This window comes from Strongylocentrotus purpuratus, unplaced genomic scaffold (genome assembly GCF_000002235.5).
Source record: "Strongylocentrotus purpuratus isolate Spur 01 unplaced genomic scaffold, Spur_5.0 spur5_scaffold_6, whole genome shotgun sequence".
NCBI lineage: Eukaryota > Metazoa > Echinodermata > Echinoidea > Camarodonta > Strongylocentrotidae > Strongylocentrotus > Strongylocentrotus purpuratus.
The window spans coordinates 3531756-3555907 of NW_022145612.1; the positions used below are offsets into that span (position 1 = coordinate 3531756).

At 36.6% G+C, this 24152-nt stretch overlaps 1 protein-coding gene across 1 annotated transcript; it reads left to right on the forward strand.

The window, feature by feature from the left end:
• Positions 1-9499: 9499 nt before the first annotated feature.
• Positions 9500-20088, forward strand: LOC763347 (protein OS-9). Its single transcript, XM_001199284.4, has 12 exons — positions 9500-9713; positions 10899-11069; positions 11878-12018; positions 12521-12619; positions 13823-14030; positions 14814-15002; positions 15580-15684; positions 16247-16500; positions 17177-17570; positions 18015-18233; positions 18959-19095; positions 19645-20088. The coding sequence occupies exons 1-12, from the start codon at positions 9564-9566 to the stop codon at positions 19843-19845; spliced, it is 2268 nt and encodes a 755-aa protein (XP_001199284.2). The 5' UTR covers positions 9500-9563; the 3' UTR covers positions 19846-20088.
• The last annotated feature ends 4064 nt before the right edge of the window (positions 20089-24152 follow it).

Consider the following 24152-nt stretch of genomic DNA (forward strand, 5'->3'; position numbering starts at 1 on the left):
TGTCATTGCATGGTTGTGATGTTTAGGCCCTCTATTCATCAATTGTGTTTTGCAATTTGAATATCCTAATGTTTTATTTTTTTCTACCATGCACGAATACGATTTCTTGATTCTTAGTTATTACTTATTTAACCGAAGATATTTTAAGGATAAATGTTATTTATGTATCCACATGAACTATTTTCTTTCACCAATTGTAATATTTTGAACAAGAGATTACGCTAGACCACTTAACTCGCTGTGACTTGTCTCAGAGTTTTATATGCTCAAATTATATGCAATTTATTGCTTCCTCCTATGACGTGCTTCATAGTTCTTTCAAGCAGGCGCGTACACAGGGGGGGGGGGGGGGGTTGGGGGGTTAACCCCCCCCCCCCTTTGGTAATTTTTTGAGTGTAACCCCCTAAATTTCTCTAAACCCCCCCCCCCTTTTGGATTTTTTTTTTTGAAAAAAAAAAAAAAAAATATTCCCATGGTTGACCTAAAAAAGCTGACCTTACCCCCCCCCCCCCAACGGAGCAAAATGTCAAATTTTCAAATTTCGAAACTCCCCCCCCCCAAAAAAAAAATGTGTCCTCTTACCCCCCCCCCCCCCCCCCCCCCCCCCCCCCTCCGCTTATTCAGCGGTCGGATGAGTCGTTGCGATTTTTGGGGGGCCAAAAAAAAATTTAAAATGTGACCTCTTACCCCCCCCCCCCCCCTCCCCCCCCCCCCCCCGCTTATTCAGCGGCTGGCTGAGTCGTTGCGAAATTTTCGGCCCGATTTATAAATGTTAAACCCCCCCCCCCCCCCCCCCCCCCCCCTTGAAAAAATCCTGCGTACGCGCCTGCTTTCAAGAATAATCATAATGCATGCAGCATTTACTGTCATGAGAGATTTCTTTTGTCATACATATCAATTTCAATTAGAAACAAGCACAATTTTCCTACCGCGAACCTAATTTCTTTATACTTTTACCCAAGATATTTTGAGGACAAAATGTTATTTATGTATCCACATCAACGAACTCAAACATGAAAGACTATTTTCTTTCACCAATTGTAATACTTTGAACAAGAGATGGCGCTAGACCACTTTACTCGCTGTGACTTTTCTGAGAGTTGTAGGCTCAATTTATGCAATTTATTTCTTCTTCTTTATTATGATCTGCCTCATAATTCTTTTAAAGTGACTCGGTAACATTGTTGAAGGTTGACTTAAAAATTGCGTAATTTTTATGCGAAATGTTACTTATTATTTTCCTAACCCTCTAACATGCAAAAAATTCTGAAAAAACACAAAGATATTAATGGTTTTCTAGGAAGGAACACCCTCTAACAGTGATTAACAGTAAATTATCCCAACCATTTTTGAATTTTCCCAACAGTTTTTCCATAAAAATAAGGCAAATAACAGGCTTTTAAAAATCTTTCAACTCTTAAATGTCTGGAATGGTATATAAAGCTAATTCATTGCATTGTGACGATTTACATTCACCTAAAATGTAATCAAATTGTAATAATGAGTTGGAAGAATTAAAATATCGATCGATTCAGTTTTCCCCACTTTTTATCGTCAACAATTGTTCCTTTTCCCTTTTTCACTCAAACTTTCAGATTATCTTTAATTGAACATCTAGCATTGAAGTCACTGCCTAAGCACCATTTTCTCTCACCTTTATAATGTTACCGAGTACCTTTAAGAATAGTGCATTCAAACAACTGTCATGGGAGATAATTTCTTTTGTCACATCCAATCATCTCATTTAGAAAAAACAAGCACAATTATTTACTTACAAGCTCAGGTATTTTACACTCTAATATCTAAATTTTGCTCTGTGAGTTTGTCTACGTACGTTATTGAATGATATTGCTATAGAAATAAATTAACATGTTTATCTAACATGCAGCTGTTGATGGTGTGACACAAAAAAAAATTTTAAGTACTCTATGCTTAAAACAAGTCAAGAAAAGGATGCAATGTTAACGGAGGGCATCGCGTCTTTACATGGAGACAATTTCAATTTTTCAAAATGATATTTTTTGCAGGAGTCTTAAATGTAGAAAGAAAAAAAAAGAGACGTGTACTTGAACTGCAATATTGCATCCCCTCTTTCTTTTTTTGTATGAGATGCCTATTACAATTACAAGAAATAGATTCTTCAAAAAAAATTAGGCATACAAAATTCAAGGTACGGAAATAGTACAAGAGATATGGCACTAAACCACTTTATATACCTCTTAACTGTAGGAAATCCATACCTAATTTTGATTTCAATTGTAATGTGTAGGCCCTATATTTTTATTTATTCTTTATTTTTTTCTTGCCCTTAACGTTTTTGTTCGTTCGTTATAACAAACTTAATTTCAAAGATCTTACACAAAATTTTGCATTTTCTCTGAAATGTCTAATGTGTAATAACTTTTCGATACCTAGTAAGCTTGATTCATGTTTTAAACAATATACATTTGAATCAACAACCAAAAACATTATTTGGATGAGAAATATGTGATTGAAAATCGTACCTACACTCGATCACAAACTCATACACAAAGATCGTATATCACATTTTCATTTTAAATTTGACATTAAGATTTTTCTTTTGTGGCCGCCATCCTAGTCAAGCATCGCTCATGATTGCAGTCTCCTGCACTTTTTTCCACAGATAGTTCTGATAAAAAATTAATTCATATTAATATGTTATAGAAATATTAAGCTTCGTTATTATATGTATATAGGTACATAACATTTTGACATGAAGTTTTTATTGTATGTATATTTTGTATTATACTTTAAAAGGGATAGTTGAGTTCCGTTTTCAGACCGCAAATGCCTTCAAAGTGCATGGTTATTGCTCTTATTCTTATCTATGACATTTCCAGTGCCCTTTTAGAACCTAAAATTGCTATGACTGCAATGTACTTAGACCCCAACATGTGTGAAATTTAGCCAATACGAGCATATCAATTCAGCTCCACTTTCAAAAAATACGGTGACCGTTAATTAGTTAATTAATAATAACAATACATGGGCCGGCTGGTTGTGCGTAATATAACCAACACAAAAAAGCAAAAAAAAAGCCAACATCGGCATTGGCTGAAATATAAAATAAAAGGCGCTATTTTGTTTTTCCAATGGCTTTCAACGGCCTTTGGTTCAAATTATCTATAGGCCTATACACAAGTATAAGAAATCGTTATATTTCAGCCGTCTCTGAACCGAATTTGATCAAACAAAGATGATTCTGTCATTTAAACTGTGGTAGGCCTATTCTCATAAGTTAAGCCGGGACTAAGTCCAGACTTAACAAGAATTTTAGTACACACTCGGAGTACACTTTAGTACACATGCTAGGTTTTTATTCATGACAAAGATAATCTACCAATTCAGCAAAGTCTTTGAAAGACTTTGCTGAAATTCAGGTCATACTCATATTATCTTTTTTCTTCCCATTTCATTGCAAAATTAATTTTTTTGGACACTTTTCATTGAAGGATTAAAATAATCTGTACAGGGTAAACGAGTTGGCAACTGGCACTCCATAAAAGTGTGGACTAACTTAGTACGCGCTACCGGAATACCATCCTATGTTCTTTCAAATTTGACATTCAGTCTCACAAAATAATTATTTTGAATTGTGCCCTCTGCAACAGAACTCAACTATCCCTTTAAGTTTAATTATATGTTCTTAGTTATTCTGTAATCATATTAAGAAAAATGCAGTATTAAATGAAATCAAAATAAACACATAACCAGGGAGGTGAGACTTTACAAGCCCTGACATAACTTAACAATACGTAGAAATGGTATGTATCAGTGGTAGTAACAAAGTCTGAGCTTGTTGCAGTTAGTAGAACTCTGAATAAAACCATCTAGCGCTATGTCTTGTTAGAAACTAGAGGACCTACGCTGTGTTAAAGGCATTGCGTTAATTCTAATAACAAAAGAAATGGTCTAGCGTCATCTCTTGTTAGAAACATTATAATGAGGATATCTGCTGTGTTAATCATCGAAATCCAAGTAAGGTTTGAGTTCGTTGGTGTTAATTTGCCTTAGTTCTTAACAATGTAATTGTCTAGCGCCATCTCTTGTTAAAAACATTACAATGTTTAAAACAAAGAAATGGTCTAGCGCTATTTCTTGTTAGAAACATTATAGGCCTAATGTTTATAACAAAGAAATGGTCTACCGCCATCTCTTGTTAGAAACATTATAATGAGGTTATTTGCTGTGTTAATTTGCCTTACTTCTTAACAATGAAATGGTCTAGCGCCCTCTCTTGTTAGAAACATTATAATGTTTATAACAAAGAAATGGTCTAGCGCCATCTCTTGATAGAAACATTATAATGTGGATATCTATTGTACGTATTAAAGGCACTTTTGCAACCGACATCAAATTCTGTAAAGAACTTTGCAGGAATTATGAATATAGCACGTTTTCCTATCTGTGAAATCAAAATGTACCATTCTCTATACTCTTAATCCTTGTCTTTATTCAGTCCCCCCCCCCCCTCCGCGAAGCGCGGAAGCTTTGACGTTTCATTAAATTATTAGAGATAGAAGACGATTCGTTGCACCGTTCTCTTAATTCTTGTCTGAATTTCAAAGATGTTTTTGTCTGCTCCTTTTCCTCCCTACGTCCTCTTCCTTTCCTCTCCTCTCTCTTTTTTTCTACCCCCCCCCCCCCCCTCTGGCTACGCGCCTGCGGTCAGATAAACAAATTTTGATACCTTGTCTGACCCGGGAAGCTCAGGGGTTTTAGGCATTTGATTACGGTCAGATGAACATATTTTTATACCTTATTTGTGACACTGGCAGGATACTAATTGGCGTGAGGTCCAGCGGGCGAAGCCCCCAGAAAAACAGGGGTTTTAGCATTACATTTCCGTCAGATTAGCATCCAGGGGAGTTTAGGGCCCTAGGCAGGCTACAGGGGACAGAACCCTGGAAGTTCAGGGTATTTTAGGCGTTTAATTTTGGTCAGATGAGCAGCTAGTTAACTATTCTTTCTTTCTTGCTCTCTTTATTTCTATTTCTCTTTACTATACCTTTTCAACAAAATTTTTTTTTTTTATTGGGGGGGGGGGGGGGGGGGAGCTCGACGCTTGCGATTCCAGCCGATCCCCGGGCCCTAACTTTTCTCAAGAATCAAATTTCTTGCCTGGCTGTAAATTAAGGAATTTGACATTTTCCAACAAACGTATACAAAAGTATAATTTACTAAAGGAAAAATCTAGGAAAGAATTCAGCATTATTTGTAAGCCACCGTTATGGAATTAGAAATAAACCACGTTTGAATTTGAATCCCCCCCCCCTATCAGTACGCCAGTGCCCCCTTTCTTCTTTCTCTTTTTTTCTTCTTTCCCTTTCTCTCCTCCTTAAGGTTTGCAGAGGGGGGGGGGGGCAAGGGCCTTTCGGCCCCCACCCCCATCCACACGTTGATGGCGGGATTAACCGGAACTGATCTCCCGTTCTGTTCACCCTTTTCTTTCTTTTCTTCTTCCTCTTTTTTGTTCCCTTTTAGCTCTCCTCTTTCCCTTTTCCTTCTTTCTCTCTTTGTTATAGCGGGGGCGGGGGGAGGTAAGGGCCTTTTGCCCCTCCTCGATCCAACGGCGGGAAAATTGCAAATGATATCCCCTTTCTTTTCTTTTCTTCTTCCTCTTTTTCCTTCCCTTTATCTCCTCTTACCCTTTCCCTTTCCTTCCTTCTCTCTTATTTTTTTTATTGGAGGGGGGGGGGGGGGGTGCAACAACCTGGGAGGCAAGGCCCTTTCGCCTCCCCCCGATCTCCTTCTTCACCCGTTTCTTTTCTTCTTCCTCTTCTTTCTTCTGGCGCTACACCTCTTACAAAAACAAAATGCAATAATATTCAAAAAGAGAGGACTGCAATGGGGAACTTTGATTTAAGCTACGCGATCATTATTCTCTCATTTCCTTTCACATTGTATCTCATAACCATGAGAATTGCCAAGCTATTGTATACGTTATTTCGTTACACGCGCACACACACGGCACACACACGCACACGCACACGCACACACACACACACACACACACACAAGATCATAACCTTCACGAGTCTACAAGGTATGAGAAAACTCTGATTCAGGAAAGAATGCAAGGGTAAAAGTAAAAACGAAAAAAGTGGACACTCTCACATGGCTTCCATGGATGCCGTCTTTGTTCTCTTTTTGCCTTCTTCTTACTCCTTGACCGTTCGCGCATATTTTTTTTTACACAACTGTTTAGCCATATATAGTACATGTGCAAGCGCGTATACCCAGGAAAGGGAAGGTAATAGAAAAGGGAAAACAAAAAAATACATAAGGAGAGTGCAGAGGATATGGAGAAAGAAAGCAAAGAAATACATAACGGAAGAGAAGAGGTCAGGGCTTTTAGGCACCAAATTACGCATCTAGAGACCCACCTTAGGCCCCTTGGTGGAGTCCAGAGGGCAGAGCCCCCGAAAGCTCAAGGACTTTAGGCATTAATTACGGCCAGACTCAAAATGGGCCCGCCTTAGGGCCCTTGGTGGGTTCCAGGGGGTAGAGCCCCCGGGAGCTCATGGAAAAATACTGCCATTTTAGCAATACTTGTAAATCACTGGTATCAAATTAAAAATAACCCATGTTTAAATTGTATTGGGGGAGGTTACTGCCCCCCCCCCCATCAGTACGCCAGTGAAAGAGGCGGAGGCGACGGAAGGGACTACCCCCATAAAGCTGTATGATAAGTCTTATATGTAAACCCCTCACAGGTTTTGAAGTTTTGTTGTGTTACAACATTACATTCTTTAGCAAAACTACAGCATAAAAACAAGCAATATACTTTTTTCACGCTTCACTTTTACTTTGCCGATATCTAGTGTGCAGTCCGAAGGTTTGTAAATATTTACTAGGTAAATTTTAGTAAGTACTGAGCAGGAAGGGACTTCTTAAAAGAGCAAGCTGAATATTCATTTTTGGAACACTGATCTATTTCTATAACTTTTAATCTTGTTAACATACAGTGTAAACTGTACATACGTGATACCAACAGAATACATATTTTCTATAATATTTACTTGCATATTTTTAGGATATTATGCGAAGGAGCGTAGCGACCGAGCGAGAAGATTTTAGCATTTCTATTAGTCTAAACGCTGTACTCTTGGGCCCACCAGAGCCTTAAAGTGTGTTGCAGTCTTTAGTCAGTATTTGCTATACATTTTGTTGGTGTGCACTTTTTCAAATTATCCATGGGGGACGATCCCCCTAAGAAAATTGAGGGAAGACGTGTACCCCGTCCTTCCCACGGGATCGCCGCCCCTTACTCGCACATTTCGCTTTCAATTGCAGAACGCTCTAGCTGTGTCCAAGAGAATAAATTCTCAGAATGTGGGGCATCTCGCAAAAGACATTGGGAAAAAATGTGTCGTGTGAAAAGCCAGGGAAGGACACAAATACAAATGCCCGAATTCACAAAGGAGGTTTGAAGACAAACCTATGTTTATGTGCGTCATATGACGCGTTTCAGACAAAGGTTTGTCTAAACCTTGGTCTGAAACGCATCGAAACGCGTCATATGAAGCTCATAAACCTAGATTTGTCGACAAACCTCCTTTGTAAATTCGGGCCAAAACCTCCATGGGTGCGATGTGACCTGTGTGGACGTTGGCTCCACCTATTTTGTGTTTTGCTCAAAAAACTATCCACAAAAAAGGACCATGTATGCCCCTTTTGTGAAGCGACCTATCAATATTAATGTTCACATATCAGTCCCTTTTTGGATTGCCCTCCTCCCGTCCCCCCCCCCAAGAAAAAATATTATCACATTGTTACGTGTGCACAATATATATTGATGTGTCAACCTTACGAAAGTGGTGTTTTCATAATGATTATTGACCTCCTTAAAATTTATATTCATATGGAAGACTTAAGAAGACGACTGTTTACAGTCCAACTATAAGGTGTAGAGCATGCCGTGTAGACTAAAATGTGCAATGTTGTTCAATTTCTGAATTCTTTGTTTAAAAAACTTGCTTGCTGTCAATAGTGTATACATTTTTTATACATTTCAAATGTCTAGTCCGGTTAAAAATAGCACGTATTGATTTCATTATTTGACACGTACTTAACATTTATTTATCTTATCGATAAGCGAAACGATTTGCTTTAGTATCATATAACAAATATAACAGCAATGACAAGTATGGTTTTCCTGAAAATTGCATTATTCAATGTATATTCATCGTTATGAAAAATGTTGTATAATATACAACAATGGGCATAAAATTTTCCAGACCAATGATTTAATTACGTTTAATATTGAAGCTGTTGCCCTTTGTATATACATGAACTTGAAATAATAAGTAGCCTTGAAAGTGTCGCAATAAATCATGTGTGAGTGAGCTTGAAGTTTAATGGTGTAAGTTTGTTTGATCTATGGTTTGATACTGTATAGCCTTTACTCTGTTTTTAATGAGATATATCTCCAATCAAATTAAACTGAGTGATGTTATCGTAAAACTTAACAATATCAATCTTCTGTTCTCCTAAATAAGCCTGGGAAACTTGAAAATTGCATTACAATGTGAATTCATTGTCAGTGTAAATGTAATACAATTTACACAACAATGGGCAAATAATTGTTTCCAGACCAATGATTTAAGTAAGAAGAACTTACATTTTATATTGAAACTGTTGCCGTTGTATATACATCAGGCGCGGATCCAGGGATTTCTTAGGGGGGGGGGGGGGCAAAATTTGAAATTATGCGAGCCAAATATTGGTTCGTAGGCCTAATGGTGACCAGCAGTGACATAATTTGGGGTTGGTGGGTGCAGGGAGGGGCGAGTTTCCCCCTCCCTCCTTCGCGAAACGCGGTAGCTTTGACATTTCAATAAATTATTAGAGAAAGAAGACGATTTGTTTTACCGTTCTCAAAAAATAATCCTCGTCTGAATTTAGTTTTCCCCCTCCCGCGCTAAGCTGAAGTTTACGTTTCATTAAATCATTAGAGAAAGAAGACGATTTGTTGTGTCGTTATCGACTCTTAATCTTTGTCTAAATTCAGTTTTTTTCTCCTACGTTCTCTTCCTTCCTTTTGCCCCCCCCCCCCCCCCGATCCACAAGTTGTTGGCGGGTAAATTACAACTGATATCCCTTCTTTTCTTTTTTCCTTCCCTGTATCTCCTCTTTTCCTTTTTTCTTTCCCTTTTTTTCCTTCTCTTTTATTTTTTGATTGGGGGGGGGGGGAACAGCCTGGGAGGCAAGTCCTTTTGCCATGCCCCCCCGATCTACTTCTTCCCTCTTTTCTTTTCTTCTTCCTCTTCTTTTTCCCCTTTCTCTCCTCTTTCCCTTTCCCTTCTTTCCTTCTCTCTCTCTCCCCCCTTTTTTTTGGAGGGGATATCCAGGGGGGGGGGGGCAAGGCCCCCCCCCCCCCCTGGATCCGCGCCAGCATATTACACTCTATTCGTGTAAATGATACTTAGGCATCCAATCGAGGCATCCATCGCTAGCCAATCACGTACCAGCAAGTCATCATAAACCTAATACATCATACAACACAGGTTGGACGGAAATCAACAAAGTCGAACGCAACAATGATGCGAATAAGAATTATCGCCTTTGCGTTGTTTTTAACCAATATTACTATGTTGGCAGGTACATCGACACATTTCTTGGACATCGAAGAACTAAAAAGCATTCATTACGATATAGATATCCTCGAAAAGCCTGTTTTATATGGACGAGTAAGTACCAGATTTGTTTATACTCGGTCCCATACGTCTGGTTTTACGTGGGTTATGAAATACCATTTGACTTAGCATGAGCATTGACTTGAGATGTCGAAACGCAGTTAGACCTAGGGGTCAAAATGTATATTGACCACTATAAGAGCTCACAATACAATAGAAAAAAGTTATAATTCTAATGAGCTTACAAAATAAATTTGCGAAAATAGATAGATTTTGGGTAACAATTTTTTGTTTTGGTGTGATGTTTGAGTTTTTTTAGTACAAATACTAGCGAGTGTCTTAATTGGGTTAGGCCTATTTAATATTGCAAACAACGTATAGACCTAGTCATCCTTCTATGCATAGAAATAAATAACTTGCTTTTAAGTTGTAATGTATACTAGGGCTGCGACGTGTAGTCAAATGCTCGAGTACCGCACTGTTGACAACTACTCGAGTACGATTTCTCGTACTCGAATATTCGGCCGCAAAAAAAAAAATCCCAGTCACCTGGCACTGTCCAGGCCAACGCTTACCCGTGCCAGCGAGAGCGCCCGCCGCTGGCATGATGCCGTCGGTAAAAATGTTTCCTACAGTGTAACTCGATCACTGTCAAACTCACCACTCGGAAACTGGGACCAAATGTCCGGATTTCTGTTTGGACTCAGAGAAAAATGGATTATTCTGCCATCTTTGGTTTTTAAAACAGCATTGTTTACTGTTATTATTATTATTAAATCTGCGCCTTCAACTGCAACTCGGAAGTAAAATCGCGTGAGTTTTCGGAGAAGGACCTGGGATGCTGCTCCAGTGGTATGGTGGTGGCAAAAAAAACAAAAAATTAAAAAAAACAAAAAAAAAACATGGCGTCCGAATATTCGAGTATTCGCTTGTAAGCCTGGGAATGTACTCGGGTACCTCATTACAAGGTTGTGCACAGCCTTAATGTGTACCATTACCAGTCCAGCATCTAAATCTAATCTATGTAGATTTTATAGAGCACTGTCGTGTCGAGTGCTATTGCTGATGATATTATAAATGATAATGATGATGAGAAGCCAGAAGGAGGAGCAGAAAAACTTAAGAAGAATGAAAAAGAGACTAATAAGGATTACCAAAAAAAGACATGTTAGTTTGAGATGCAACCTTTTGGCTTTGCACAGTATTAACTTGTTTATCTCTTTTAACCATCATTTTCAGCCACTCCATACCTCTGTAGTTTACTTGAGTTCTAAGTTTGGACAGCGATATGAATGCCAGCTCCCTGATGTTGCTGATGTTGGGAAAGTTCAGGATGAAGAGAAGACTGCTGCTGAAACTGGAATCTCATATCTTCTCAAACCAATGGAACTTGCTCCATGCTTGCTCAAGGTATTCAGCCAAGTTCATGACTTAAAGAAGAACAATTAATTCACAAAAAAATCAATAGCTTTTTATATTTGATTGAGAGTTTATGTCTTTCAAATGGGAAGAACTCAAATGGATAGGCATTTATCCAGATCTTGCATGATTACAGTTTGAAAGCTTTCTTTTGACCATCTATTTTAATCTGAGTCATGATAAGTATAGTGTGAAGAATAATTATAGATCCTAGTGTCAGATCATCAGATTCGTTTTTTACTTCTTTAAGAAAACAAATTATTTGTCATTTTATTAAGGCCTGGTCCTGTACATTACTGACTACATGTACATCAGAGAATTGAATATATCTGAAGACAGACTTGGATAAGACCAAATGTCATAGTACTGTACTTCAATACTAGCTACCTTACTATTATTATTATTATACTTCCTTAATGGGCAATCCAACCATTGAAATAACCTGATTGGTATGGGAGCAGAAAATAAGAGAAAAACAGAACGGGAAAGTTTGAAATAAATCAGACAAATAATAAGGGAGTTACAAATGTTTGAAATATGAGATCACTGAATCCATGTTACTCTCAAATTGGCAATTTGGTGAATGGATTGTGACCTAGTCATGAGACATCTCTCCCATTTGTCATGTACAAAATTATCATTTATTACCCTTTTTTTCATAAGTGCCTTCTCCCTTAGGGCACTACTCTAGTTATATTAAGGACGACATTCTATTATAGGTCCTCTAAAAAGAAAAGACCCTCCCGATTCATACATTTTGAAAAAGTGACATTTTTTCTTTTCTTTCTTACTCTGTTAGAGCAAAGATTGGTGGACCTATGAGTTCTGCTATGGGAAGCATGTTCGACAGTTTCACCTAGAGAACAACCAAATCTCAGGGGAAGTCATCACTATTGGTGTCTTTGAGTCAGAAATGGACTGGGAAAACAAAAGTCATTCTGTAAGTAATGTGAAATAGTTGTTTTATGTGTATAAAATTAGCAAATGAATGATTTTCTTTCATTTACATTACTTTTAATAATATTTAGTACTATGCCATTTCCATATAGCGTATACCACATTCTGATATGAAGTCTGTAGGCTTCTCTATGTTTCTACTTTTGTTGGGGAATCTACCTACTTAATTTTTTGTTCAAAGCTTGGGTGGACTTTCTATTTTCCATCGTTTATTACCTGAAATCATGCACATGTTTTGATAGTGTAGCATAAAATCCAATAATGAATTTCTGCAGAGCAATATATGTCATGCTAAACATGCCATGCTCTTTCTGAGAATGCACATACAGTGGTTAATTTTATTTACATGTATGTCACCCAATAAAATAAAAGATATTTATGCATTATCTTACAGCCAATGGTAGGCCTACATTGTTTGTCAGACATGGTCTGTGGATGGATGTTATCATCAGATATTGCATTTATATTGTCATTTTATTTATTAGGCTGCCAAAAGACATCGTTTGAATCGCTACCACAGTCACCGCTATGTCAACGGCTCAAACTGTGACTTGACTGGCAAGCCCAGAGAAGTGGAAGTCAGGGTTAGTTCAGTTTTTATTATTTGTGTGTAAAAGGCTTGGGATTAAATTAGCTTGTAAACAATATCATTTTACACTATGTAGCTGGATATATTAGGAGAAATTATTGCACATATGTAAGTTTGAATTTGAAATGGGCTGAAAAAGAGTTACATGTAGGTTAGTACATGTTAGAGCATTCTGAAGTGCCAGGTATCCAAGCCTCTTCTAATGCAAAAATGCAAAAATACCTCTGTAAAGGCCCGGTCCCACTGCACTTACGGATGCAAAGAGGATGTAAAACAAAAAAAAATCTTGCCATCCGTTGGAAAACGCTATGCATCCGTTGTGTACTCATTGCATACGTGTTTCATACGCTCTATCCATCAAGCATCCGTCCACTGTGATTTCATTCGCGCAAAAAGTTTTGAGCTGCACAGAACTTTTAGAACGGATGAACTTCCGCCGTGTATGATGTAAATCCGTGACAAATACAAGCAACAAACGTTTTATGTCGTTATCATCTGTTAAACGTCCGCTGTATCTTCTCTGCATCCTTTGGGCATCCTCGCAACTCACATCTGCTGCAGCTGAAAACGGAAAGATAAGGTACATGGAACGTCTATATACATCGTTAGTAGCACGGAAATAGAAAGGATGTAAGCGTATGCATCTCGTATAGAAAGTATTCAAAGCTGTCATCCACTTCCATCCGCTTTCATCCGCTAGGCTTCCGATGAACATCCGTTTAACATCCCCGCTACATACTACCCACGTCCGTTATTTTCCGTTCTGTTTTCGCAAATTTTGTCCATTTCTGGAGTGGATGAAAACGGATGGAGCCACACCCGAAATTTTGCTCGTCCGCTTTGTCCGTTATGCATACGTTTTGTGTCTATCGGCCAGTGGGACCGGGCCATAATATTCTGTTAATAATCTGGAGTCTGTCTGAGAAAGTATGAAGCCTTAATTTACTTGTCTTAAACTATAATGACACGCATGTTATTTGTACAAACATCCTCATCACTAACCAACCAGATTTGCTCATATGGTTGCCTTCTTCCTGCAAACAGGTTGATAATGTTAGTAACCTATTCTAACTGACTTGTCCAATATTTTATTCTCTGCTGTATACCCTGACCCCATTGTTATACATGTACATGTAGTATTGATATCATTGCACCATTCAAAATCACTGATGGATATCATACTGCCTGTCTTTTACAGTTCTTGTGTGCTGAGAACGAGCTTGATACCATGTCACGGATTGATGAGCCTGAGTCTTGTCGCTATGTGATCACGGTGCATACAATGAGGATATGTCATCATCCATACCTCAAACTACCCGCCAAGGCTAAGCCAAAGACGATTCTCTGCTACCCCCTCCTCATGCCTGTACAATATGACCACTATATGCACCAACAGACAAAACATAGTAAGAGATAATTATTATTCTCTCTTATTTACAAACAAATGAAACATAATTGTTGTAAGGGAATTATATTACTTTGTCTTGTACACCCGCCAAGGCTAAACCAAAGACAATCCTTTTCTACCCTCTTCTCATACCTGAGCAGTTTTATCATTACATGCACCAACAAACCAAAACAATAAGAGAATGATATTAGTACTCTCTCTTGATCACAAACCTATGAAACATGGTATGAAATATATATATTACTCTCTCTCTCTCTCTCTTTTGGACATGGTATGAGAATCGTATATCAGCTTGTCTTATACACACACACAAAAAAAGAGAGTAATATTTTATTTATCTCTTCTATACACAAACAAATGGAATGTCAATGAAATATAATTCCTCACTTGCATCATTGTGGGAATCGTGGTATTTTCATTCCTTACTTGACTCATGCACACACCTACATACACCAGTGAAACTTGGTACTACTGAGATGATACATATCATCCTCACTATCGTGTAAATCACATTTTCAAAGTACAATTAGTTATACTGTGGTCATGGTCAGTGATATGGTTGAAATGAAATATCAAATACTGGATGGTTATATTAAAGTATGGAGGAAGTATTAGCCAATTAATTTAGTAATCCAATTACGATGATTTTTTTTTTAAAATCGTGATTTGTAATACAGTGATAGCCTTTTCAATGCGAAATGTACTTCAGCAGAATTTATTTTTCATGTGTTCAGTTACTGTTTGTAAGGTCATGTTGCATAATTTGTCATCTTCATTCCAGGATATTCCAAAGAAGCACAAGAAGGAGACAGTGCTGAGGGAGAGGAAGGAGACGGAGAAGAAGGCACCACTCAGGATCCAGATGACTATGATTATGAAGACAGTGATGATCTAGAGCTACTTGAGGAGCATCATCTACATGGAGACATGTCTACTCCAGGACCAGACAAGGACATTACAGGAAAAGGAGGTTAAATACAACATTTACTTTTCTATCAGACATTTGCTCCTGTAACATTTACTCTGAGCTATATATTTCCTGAAAGAAAAAGGGTTAGGATTGGGGTAGGGGTTGTGTTTCAGGTTAGGTTTATGTAATGTAGAGTTTGGGTTAGGTATGGTGTTGTGTCTATTGTTGCACTTAATGATACTCTGAGCAATCGTAAAGGCTCATTTTCATATGCCATGGTAAACTCCCAACAGTTAACCACACCCATTGTTTCTGTTCTAACTGAATGGCAAGTGGGGGTGAAAAGAGTGAGGTCCTATGTGTTGGAAGATACCAAAATATGAAGTGCAGTATGCTGAAGTACACTTCAAAAAACCCAAGCCTTTTCTGATTCATGTGCCTTTGTTTTTTGTAATTCTTCCCTCTGTTGTCTATAGACCATAGCAAGCCGGATGTACACCCGAATGAGTTCGAGAACTTTAATAAAAATGATGAAAGGAGTAATAGAAAAAATTACCTCAAAATGAATCTATTGATGATAAATGTTACCAGTTTATATGTCTTTATTTGTTTTAATTATTGACTCTGTTGTACATAGACCCTACTGAGATGGATGTGCACCCTGATGAGCTCGCTGAATTACTTACAGAGGTTTTGAAAGGAGTACAAGGAACAATAGGGAAAATCAACTCTCGGCTTGAAGGTTAGATTTTTAAATTCATATTTAGAACATAACTTAACTGACCAGTTTCGCATTAATATTGTATTGTCCTGTACCATTATACATTGTACTTACCAGGCCTGATGTAGGTCCTATATCCAGGTTTAAGAACAACATGTTGAGTTTTGCTATCAGTGATGCTAGTAAGTTTTTATGTATCTCTTTTAAGGATAGATGTAAAATATGCTGTCTTAAAATCATGAGCTAAAAGTGTGATATTAATTACACTACATGTATGTTAGAACTTGATTCAAATTATTCACTTATACAGAAACGACAACAGTAAATATGAACTTATTTTCAGAAGTATTGATTTGAAATAACTATAGTTGTAGGAGATATGTATTTATTCCCATCCCATTTTATTATTTGAGTTTATTATAATTTTTTTTAAATAGGTTGGGAGGGGTATCTGAAAGCAATACTGATGACTGATTGTATGAATGCTAATACCTTCTTTGTTTACATTAGACTTCAAACATGAAACATTGGGTTTGGATCAATGTAGTTACTAAGGTTTCTGTGGATTTTAAAAAACCCACAGATGCAGACCCAAAGATGATGGAGGGCAGAACCAACAAAGATGGAGAGGAAGAGATGGAGGACTATGATGATTATGAAGATGAAGATGAAGATGAGGAGTATATGGAGCTCCTCAAGATGGACTATAAGGAATTGACCAAGTACATCCAGGAGCTACCAACAACAGATCAAGAAGAAGCCACAGAACTGGCCAAGCTGGCGCAGGAGATCGCAGACTCCTTTGAGAATATTGAGGCGATGGAGAGGGTGTTAGAAGTAAGTTAATGTCCTGGATCTTAACACCTTATGTGGTGTGTCTAGTAAATCTTACCTAAGAATACAAATGTTCTACTATCATTTGGCCTGAATATACCTTTGTTTCTCTTCTAAGCAGAAACAGGTACCCGTATATAAGATGGTTACTATGAAAGATATCTGAAACCTAATTGATCAATGAAATAAAGAATTATTAAAAACACTTGAAATGAAATTGAAATTTTTTTTTTTTTTGTACCTCCTGCATTTTCTTTGAATGTGCTCTATTCTCCCTAAATCAGGAATCAAGGCGTTCTCTCTGCTTTATCTCTTACGATATCTTTTGAGATTTGATATTAAGGATATGTATTAGTAGAGTTACCCAGTTTTCCTATGAATATCATTCCAACAATGACAGTAACAATTCTTCATATTTGGAAGATAAATGTGAAAAAACGCATACACAATTATTCTTTTCATATGTGAATTGTGATGATATATTAGATTTTGCATAATCCCTTTTTTATCCCCCCCCCCCTCCTCTCTCTCATATTCTCTCATAGTCCATCTGTGTCATGTTGCTTTATTTGACTCTCTCTATTTAGTGTCATTGCACAAAATACTATTTTTCATGTAGTAAATCAATGTCAATATCTACTCTCCTTGCTCCGAAACTGTTTTTTTTTACCCCCAATAGCAAATTGAGGAAGATGTATCTGATCTATCACCAGCCCTGGATGATCCAATGCAGCCAGGAGACACACCCTCAGGTGATCCCTCAGCTGATCCCTTGGGTGATCCTTCCGATGGTCCCTCGGATGATCCCTCTGATGGTCCCTCGGGTGATCCCTCCAATGGTCCCTCGGGTGATCCCTCAGATGGTCCGGTCACAGTCTTGGAAACAAACATGAAGGATGGCATGACAGGAGAAGATCAGATAAAGGATGATGTTGTTGGAGAAGATTCGATGAAGGATGAGGAGGAGGATGAGGATGAGAAGGAGGAGGAGAGACTGGAAGAGCAGAAGAAAGATCTTGAGGATCATTTGGCCGTTACATTGAAAAAGCTTATGAGGCAGTTGAAGGAACAGGGTAAATACGTTTTGACATTATTGATAGCGCAGAGAAACTGGTGTTGTAATCAGGGGAAAATACACAGGTGCTCTAAATGAGCGCTAATAAAAAACAAAATAAAAACATGAATGCTTAAAAAATGTATAGTAGGAGTCTATTTTTGATAAAACCTTCCACTTCCACCTGCCAACATTTTCATGGTATCAGTGATGTTATCGACTTTGAATGTACTGGTCTTATTATAACCATATTTAACTTGTCTTTATCTCTTATCTTACACATGCTGCAGCAATGTTTGCTACAGGCGTTATTGTTTCATTGCCACTCTAACTAAAGAATGATTGTCATTTTGTTTCATTTTCTTTAATTTTTGTATGGATACTCTGTGTGACAATATTTTGCCAAAACAAAGAAGAAAAAAAATAACACTCTCAAAATTATCTCATTATCCCGTATTTCTAGCTAATTTTAAAGGAGAGGCAGCATCCTCCTCGGAGAGTGCAACTCCTTCTGAGTCAAGTGATCTCAGCAGTAGGGTCAGAGTTCGGGTCACCAGGGTCAAATTGGACAAGAATCAGAAGGCATCGTCAGAGCAGGAGGTGAAGTTCCTAGATACTGATCATCAAGATCTTGAACAAGCTATATCAGAACAATTAGAGAAGTCAGGAGTTAATAGAGAAGGTAAGTTAAATCAATGGAATATAGTCTGTTGAGAATCAGAAGGGCATTTAACTCTCTGTAAAAGTATGTGAGTTAATGGTTTTCTGACTCTCTAATCAATTTGTACTTACTGATTGCAAAGCGTTCAAAGAAAAACTATGCAGACATTGCAAATCATTGATGATGGTTTGTCTTTAGCTTTGATTTTTCGACATTTAGTTAGGGATCAATAAGTGATTGTTCAGCCTGGTATTTTTCTGTGATTGGAAGTTAACAATTTAATCCCATGACTTATCATAAAACTTTGAACAAGAAGTGTTTTTGAACTTCTCTTGCTATAATGGCCATAGCTTTGAACTTCATGTCAATAAATGCAATGATGGACAAGATGATGGAGTTTCAAAGTGCTGATGTCTTAAAGTAGCTCTCAGACATATTTTTTTCTTTTGCAGGATGGTTTTGGAACACTAAACTCGCAGTTTAGCATGTACGTTAGATATTGAGACTATATTATATAGATACATACTAACAGTGGTCTTGTCTCCTTGGCTTCATTTCACAATGATGTTGTATCTTTAATACCCCATGGTTTAAACCTCCATTAGTGTAGTACATTCATGTCTGTATGCCTAATAAACCAGCAATACACACAACTGCACTTATTTATGCTCATGTAAATTAATGGGGAGGGTTATAACATGGTTAAGACCACTTCCTGAATTTGACCCTTTATCTTGATGTTGAAGATGCTGGTCAGCTTGAAGTAAGAATCCTGAGTTACGTACCGGAGGATTGGCCAGATCAAGGGATGGAGGATGAAGGGTTCGCTGTACTGAGTGAGGAGGATAGCAGCTACTTCAGGAATATGATCTTTGGTCTCGTGGTGAGTAAACATCCATCCTCTCTCAAGGCGATGGTCCTAAGCCTAAATCTCTGTACTACTGTCAAACCAGACATGTTTGTCACATGAAGCTTTCGCCAAATGTAAACGACAGCTATTTTCACAGAAATAATCTTTTATGAATCGCAACAATTCAATATCGTGTCAGTTATGATTGAATTAGTTCTTGGCATGAAACTGTTCTGAATATTAATCACAAACATTTCTTCTATGTGAATGTTTCTGGTTTTACCGTTGTATGAGATGTCATTCGTTGAGAGCCAGAAGGACATACTTCTGTTCTTTAACAAAGAGTTCACCAATTCTTGCTCTTCTCAGATGATATGCAATATTTGTGACTGCAATATAATTCAGGCATGTCCTTTATCATCACTCGATGGCAGTGGGCATTATTACCAGATGTACTGCATTTATGGTAGTTTATTTTAAAAGACCATGCAAAAAGGCAAAGAAAGCAACCGGTGTTAAAGTCTAACAGCTTTTATGATGGTTTGTGGTGAGATTAATATGATTTGCTCTTTTTTTCTCCAGATGAAAGATGATGGAGAGGTACAGTCTCGACAAGACAGACTCCAAAAGAATTATGGATTCCAGTGGAATGCAGACTCAGACGTGGACCAGACAAAAGTATCAGATCAGGACCTAGAACAAGAAGAGGTCCAGATTCTCATTCCAAGAATCGGAACAAAAGACTCTGCCCAAGGACAAGGTACATCAGACCCTGAAAGTTAAGCTTCCAAAACTTAAGATATTTGAATCTTTCAGCTATAAAACTTAACTCAGATTTATGTCTTTACTGATACTTTAATGAAAACTATTAAATGTCTTTGGGTTACTTGCTTGAATTCGTCAATGTTGTAAGCTGAGAAACAATTTTTGTCTGTTGGATATTCATGATTGTGCAGTCTTAATCCAAGATATTTATCAGGAAACTGATAGATACAGGAATCATTTGCGCAGGTTTGCATTTGAGTTTAAAAAAATAGAGATATTTAAGTACAATCTTTGTTGGGTTGTGTTCTATTTGAAATTTGTTTTTCTTCACTTGATTTTTTACCAAGACTGTGCATTATCTTTAAATGGCAAGTCAAAACATCTTAGTAATTCAATTGACTTTGGAGACGACATGATTCTAGACAATCAATTCTATCCGAAGATATTTAATTTGGATATGTACTACAATATTTTTTGTGACATTCCAACTTTGAAATTCATTGGTGAAATTCACAATATGAAGGACTGGTGTGCTAATGTAATTAACAATGTTGGCAATTTGGAATGTGGGGTGGAGAAGGTATTGATATTCATTCATGAAGAGCATTTCTGTGCTATACATTTGCATGTGTGGCAGTCATGACTTTTCTATTAAAGGTAATACAAAGTTTTGGTATGGGGTCATGAATTTGGTTCAAATGAACATATTGGAAGCATATACGATCCTATAATATTCAGTGATCATTGTCGCGGTCGAAATCGACTCTAAAGCTATGAAATTGTAAATAATAAACACTTTATGTTGAATAGCTCCCTCTCAAGGTCAAGATATTAATTAAGCTATAAAACAATGTTTATTGACTAAAATCGACCGATTAGCTATTCTCGTTCGGAAATTATATACCACAACTACATACTCTGAGATTTTCATGGTCGCAGCTACCATTGTACGGCCGTAGGAGCTATTTGAAATTTATCAAAATTTACCGGGAGCACCGGTAAATCTTTATATTCAATTTTTCTCGAAAACAGAAGTAATTTAGGGGCTAAAATTTCTGGTGTTTTTAATACATCCACAGGGGCATCCAAATATATAAAAATTGTAAAGAATCACTATCAACCCATTTTTCAAAATTTCCCAAAACTTTGTAATACCTTTAAAAGTAATTCATATTTACTGGGGGCCCGATTGACTTGGGGCCAATCTAATCTCATGATAGAATCATTGTAGAGTAGCATGAAAAACATGAAGAAAAGTGGAAAGTGTTATCACATTACATTTGATTAATTGTTCAGTATCTGTTAATATGATGGATTGAATATTAACACATGAAGATGATGGAGATTTTATTAATTTTTAGTACAATTAGTAGTGATTGAAAGTAATCCTAATTGCATTGGAATGTAGAGGAATCCTAAAAAGGTAGAAAGTGTCATTTTAATGGCATTGCAGCTTTACTTTTTACACCCAAGGTGATTTTTTTCTTCACATATGGATCTTGTGGAAAGTTTTGGCTGGGGTGAATGCTTTGTAATATATTCTTTAGATCAACTAATATATTCATTGAGTGCAATAATGAAATTGAACAATATTTGGCAGATTGGTAGCTTTTTGTTTGTGTAGAATCTATCTAATTTACTATAAATCAGTAAATTGTTACAAATAGTCTTTTATTATAAAGGAAGTGAAAAATTCTCAGTAATTAGTACTTGATATCAATCTCCAGTTTCTATAGTTTAATGTCGTATGTGGGGATTGTTTTTCAACTTTGAATTCTCATAAAGTGGTATTTGAACATCATAGACACAGTACTACATTTAGATCTAGAAGCATTCAGTAGGATTCTAGAGAAATCAATTCATGAAATATTTAATATGTCAAGCCACAGAGATAAAGCCATTGAGATAAGTATACCATAAGTACTTAAAAAACAGAACAAATTGTGGTCTTTGAAATGAAGAGAACACTGTGACAATAGTTATAATGAAGTTCATGTATTTGTATAACTATTCGATGGTGTTGGTGAAAGATTCAATCAGCTACATGCTGTTTGTTTTGATTATGTGTTTTGTTTTTGTTTGTTACTCATGTTCAAGAAAAAATTACTGTAGAACTTAATTACAAGGAAGACTGGTATTACAGCCTACAGGTAATTTTGCCAGTCCAAACTCTTTCGTATTTAATTGAAGTTTAGGTCTGGTATACCAAGTTTTTTACACAAGGGACAATGTAATTTCCTTGGTTCCAATAAGTTTGCCATGACAAGTTTCTACTGTTTTGTGTTTTAGAGGTGCCCTGGTTGGTCTTCTACATATATGTCATTCTACAAAGTATATTTCAAGTGTGCTTTTGATTCAAATATTATGTGTAGACTAGTATTATATAACATATATAATTATATTTATGTTGAGCGTTCATTCAAATTTAGTATTATAGTTATTCTTATTTTTTTAAATATTATTATTATTATTATAATTATTCAAATGATTATTCCTATTATTATTATTGTTATTATAATTATTCAAATGATTGTGTATGTTTTGTATCGATCAGATCGGAATCAAATTCCAGTGTAATTGGTCATGTTTGAATTACTCAACAACCAAGTGCCTCTACTTTTATAATACATATAGAATCATTTTAGCTCTGTAGGAGGGTTCTATAATCTATCTGACACATATCTGGAAAGGTTGCCAGAGGCTTGCCTGTCATATATATTCATATGCAAATCAATGGATTAAAGTGAAATGGAACATCATCCATGTGAACATTACAAACTGGAGGAGAAAATGAAGACATGTATTTCAAATGTATTAATGAATGCAACCCCTGTCTTGCCGTACAAAGCTGTAGTATGCAAAAACATTGCTTTTTTCATAGAAAAAACTATTGCTAATTAAATTTCAAGGGTATGGATTTATGGACAGATTTGTTTTATTTGCTATCTTAGATACACCTTTATTAGAAGAAAAAGAAGAGAGATATAAAAAGATATTACACACCACCCCCTTGTTCCATATTGCTGGAAATGGTCTAAACCCATTGGCTACTGTGTTTTCTCATTCCCATAGGCTTAACACAGGAGCCAACTAGAACCTTTAGGCAATAAGAAAAGGAAACCATGCACTTTGAATATTTTCATTATATCCATTTTCTTATCCACCAATGTACATGTATTACCTTTATAGGTTAACAAATACTGTTTCTCTTTCCAGTAATCAGTTTAGACCAGTTTCCTTTAATGCTATTTTAAGCCTTGAATAAAATCTGTAATATTTCCAATTTATGATGATTCATTTATTTTTGCTCTTATGAATTTCATCCATTGTACCTTAACCTCTAAGGTTTATATTCTATTAATTTGGTCAAACTTTACACTTGGTCTTGTTTAACAAAGGAAAAACTTACGGTCTAATTTAGGTTAAACCTGATTTTAGACCAAGCATAAATCAACCAGGTTCAAGTTTTGTGTTGAATACAGGTGTACTTATTCATTCATCTTTATTATTAAACTTCTATCAGATTCTGTGTGTTCACTCATACAAGTTTCATTTAATATACATTTTACTTCAGTTTGTTAATTGATATTTTCTCATTCAGTTTACCATTGCCTCGATCATCTTTAACTTTGTAATCAACTTTGTGAATTTAAGAATATTCCCCAAATAATGCACTTAGTCTCTCAGACCACTCTTGTCCCATATTTTCCAAAGTAGTTTAGATCTTTTCTTTGATAGTTTCCTAGTTTTGTTTTCAATATTTCTTTTATATAGACTTACATGTACATGTAAGTTTGTGTTTTTTCTCCTTCAGGATTACCCACTATACCTTATTTTTTATCTGTAGTTTGCTATTAAAACATATATTTCTTGCATATGACACTTCAGTTTGTTTGTTTCTTTTTTTTTTTTCCAGAAAAATGTTGCCCATTATTATTTTCATCTACTTTCCTGTCATCCTCATCTCACTCATCTTTTTTGGGGTATTGTCTCCCTCGCGTGCATCTCACGCTTTTTGGTCAAATTATTTTTTTGTTCAACTTTCCATCCCTCTTCATTTGCGTCTGTGTCTGTCTGTCTTTGTCTCTGTCTCTATCTCTCTCTGTCTCTCTCTCTCTCTCTCTCTCTCTCTGTGTCTGCGTCTGTCTTGGGGTCACACATTTCATCTTCTTCATTATTAATTTTCATTTGGATTTTAAATGTAGAAACTGATGATTTGTACAATTTCTTGTAAAATGTATCTTGATATTGGAATAAAGTGTTTATCTCCTATCTTCATGTTCTGTAGTGATTTCTGCGTTGAGATTATTTGAGAAAAAGGCAAT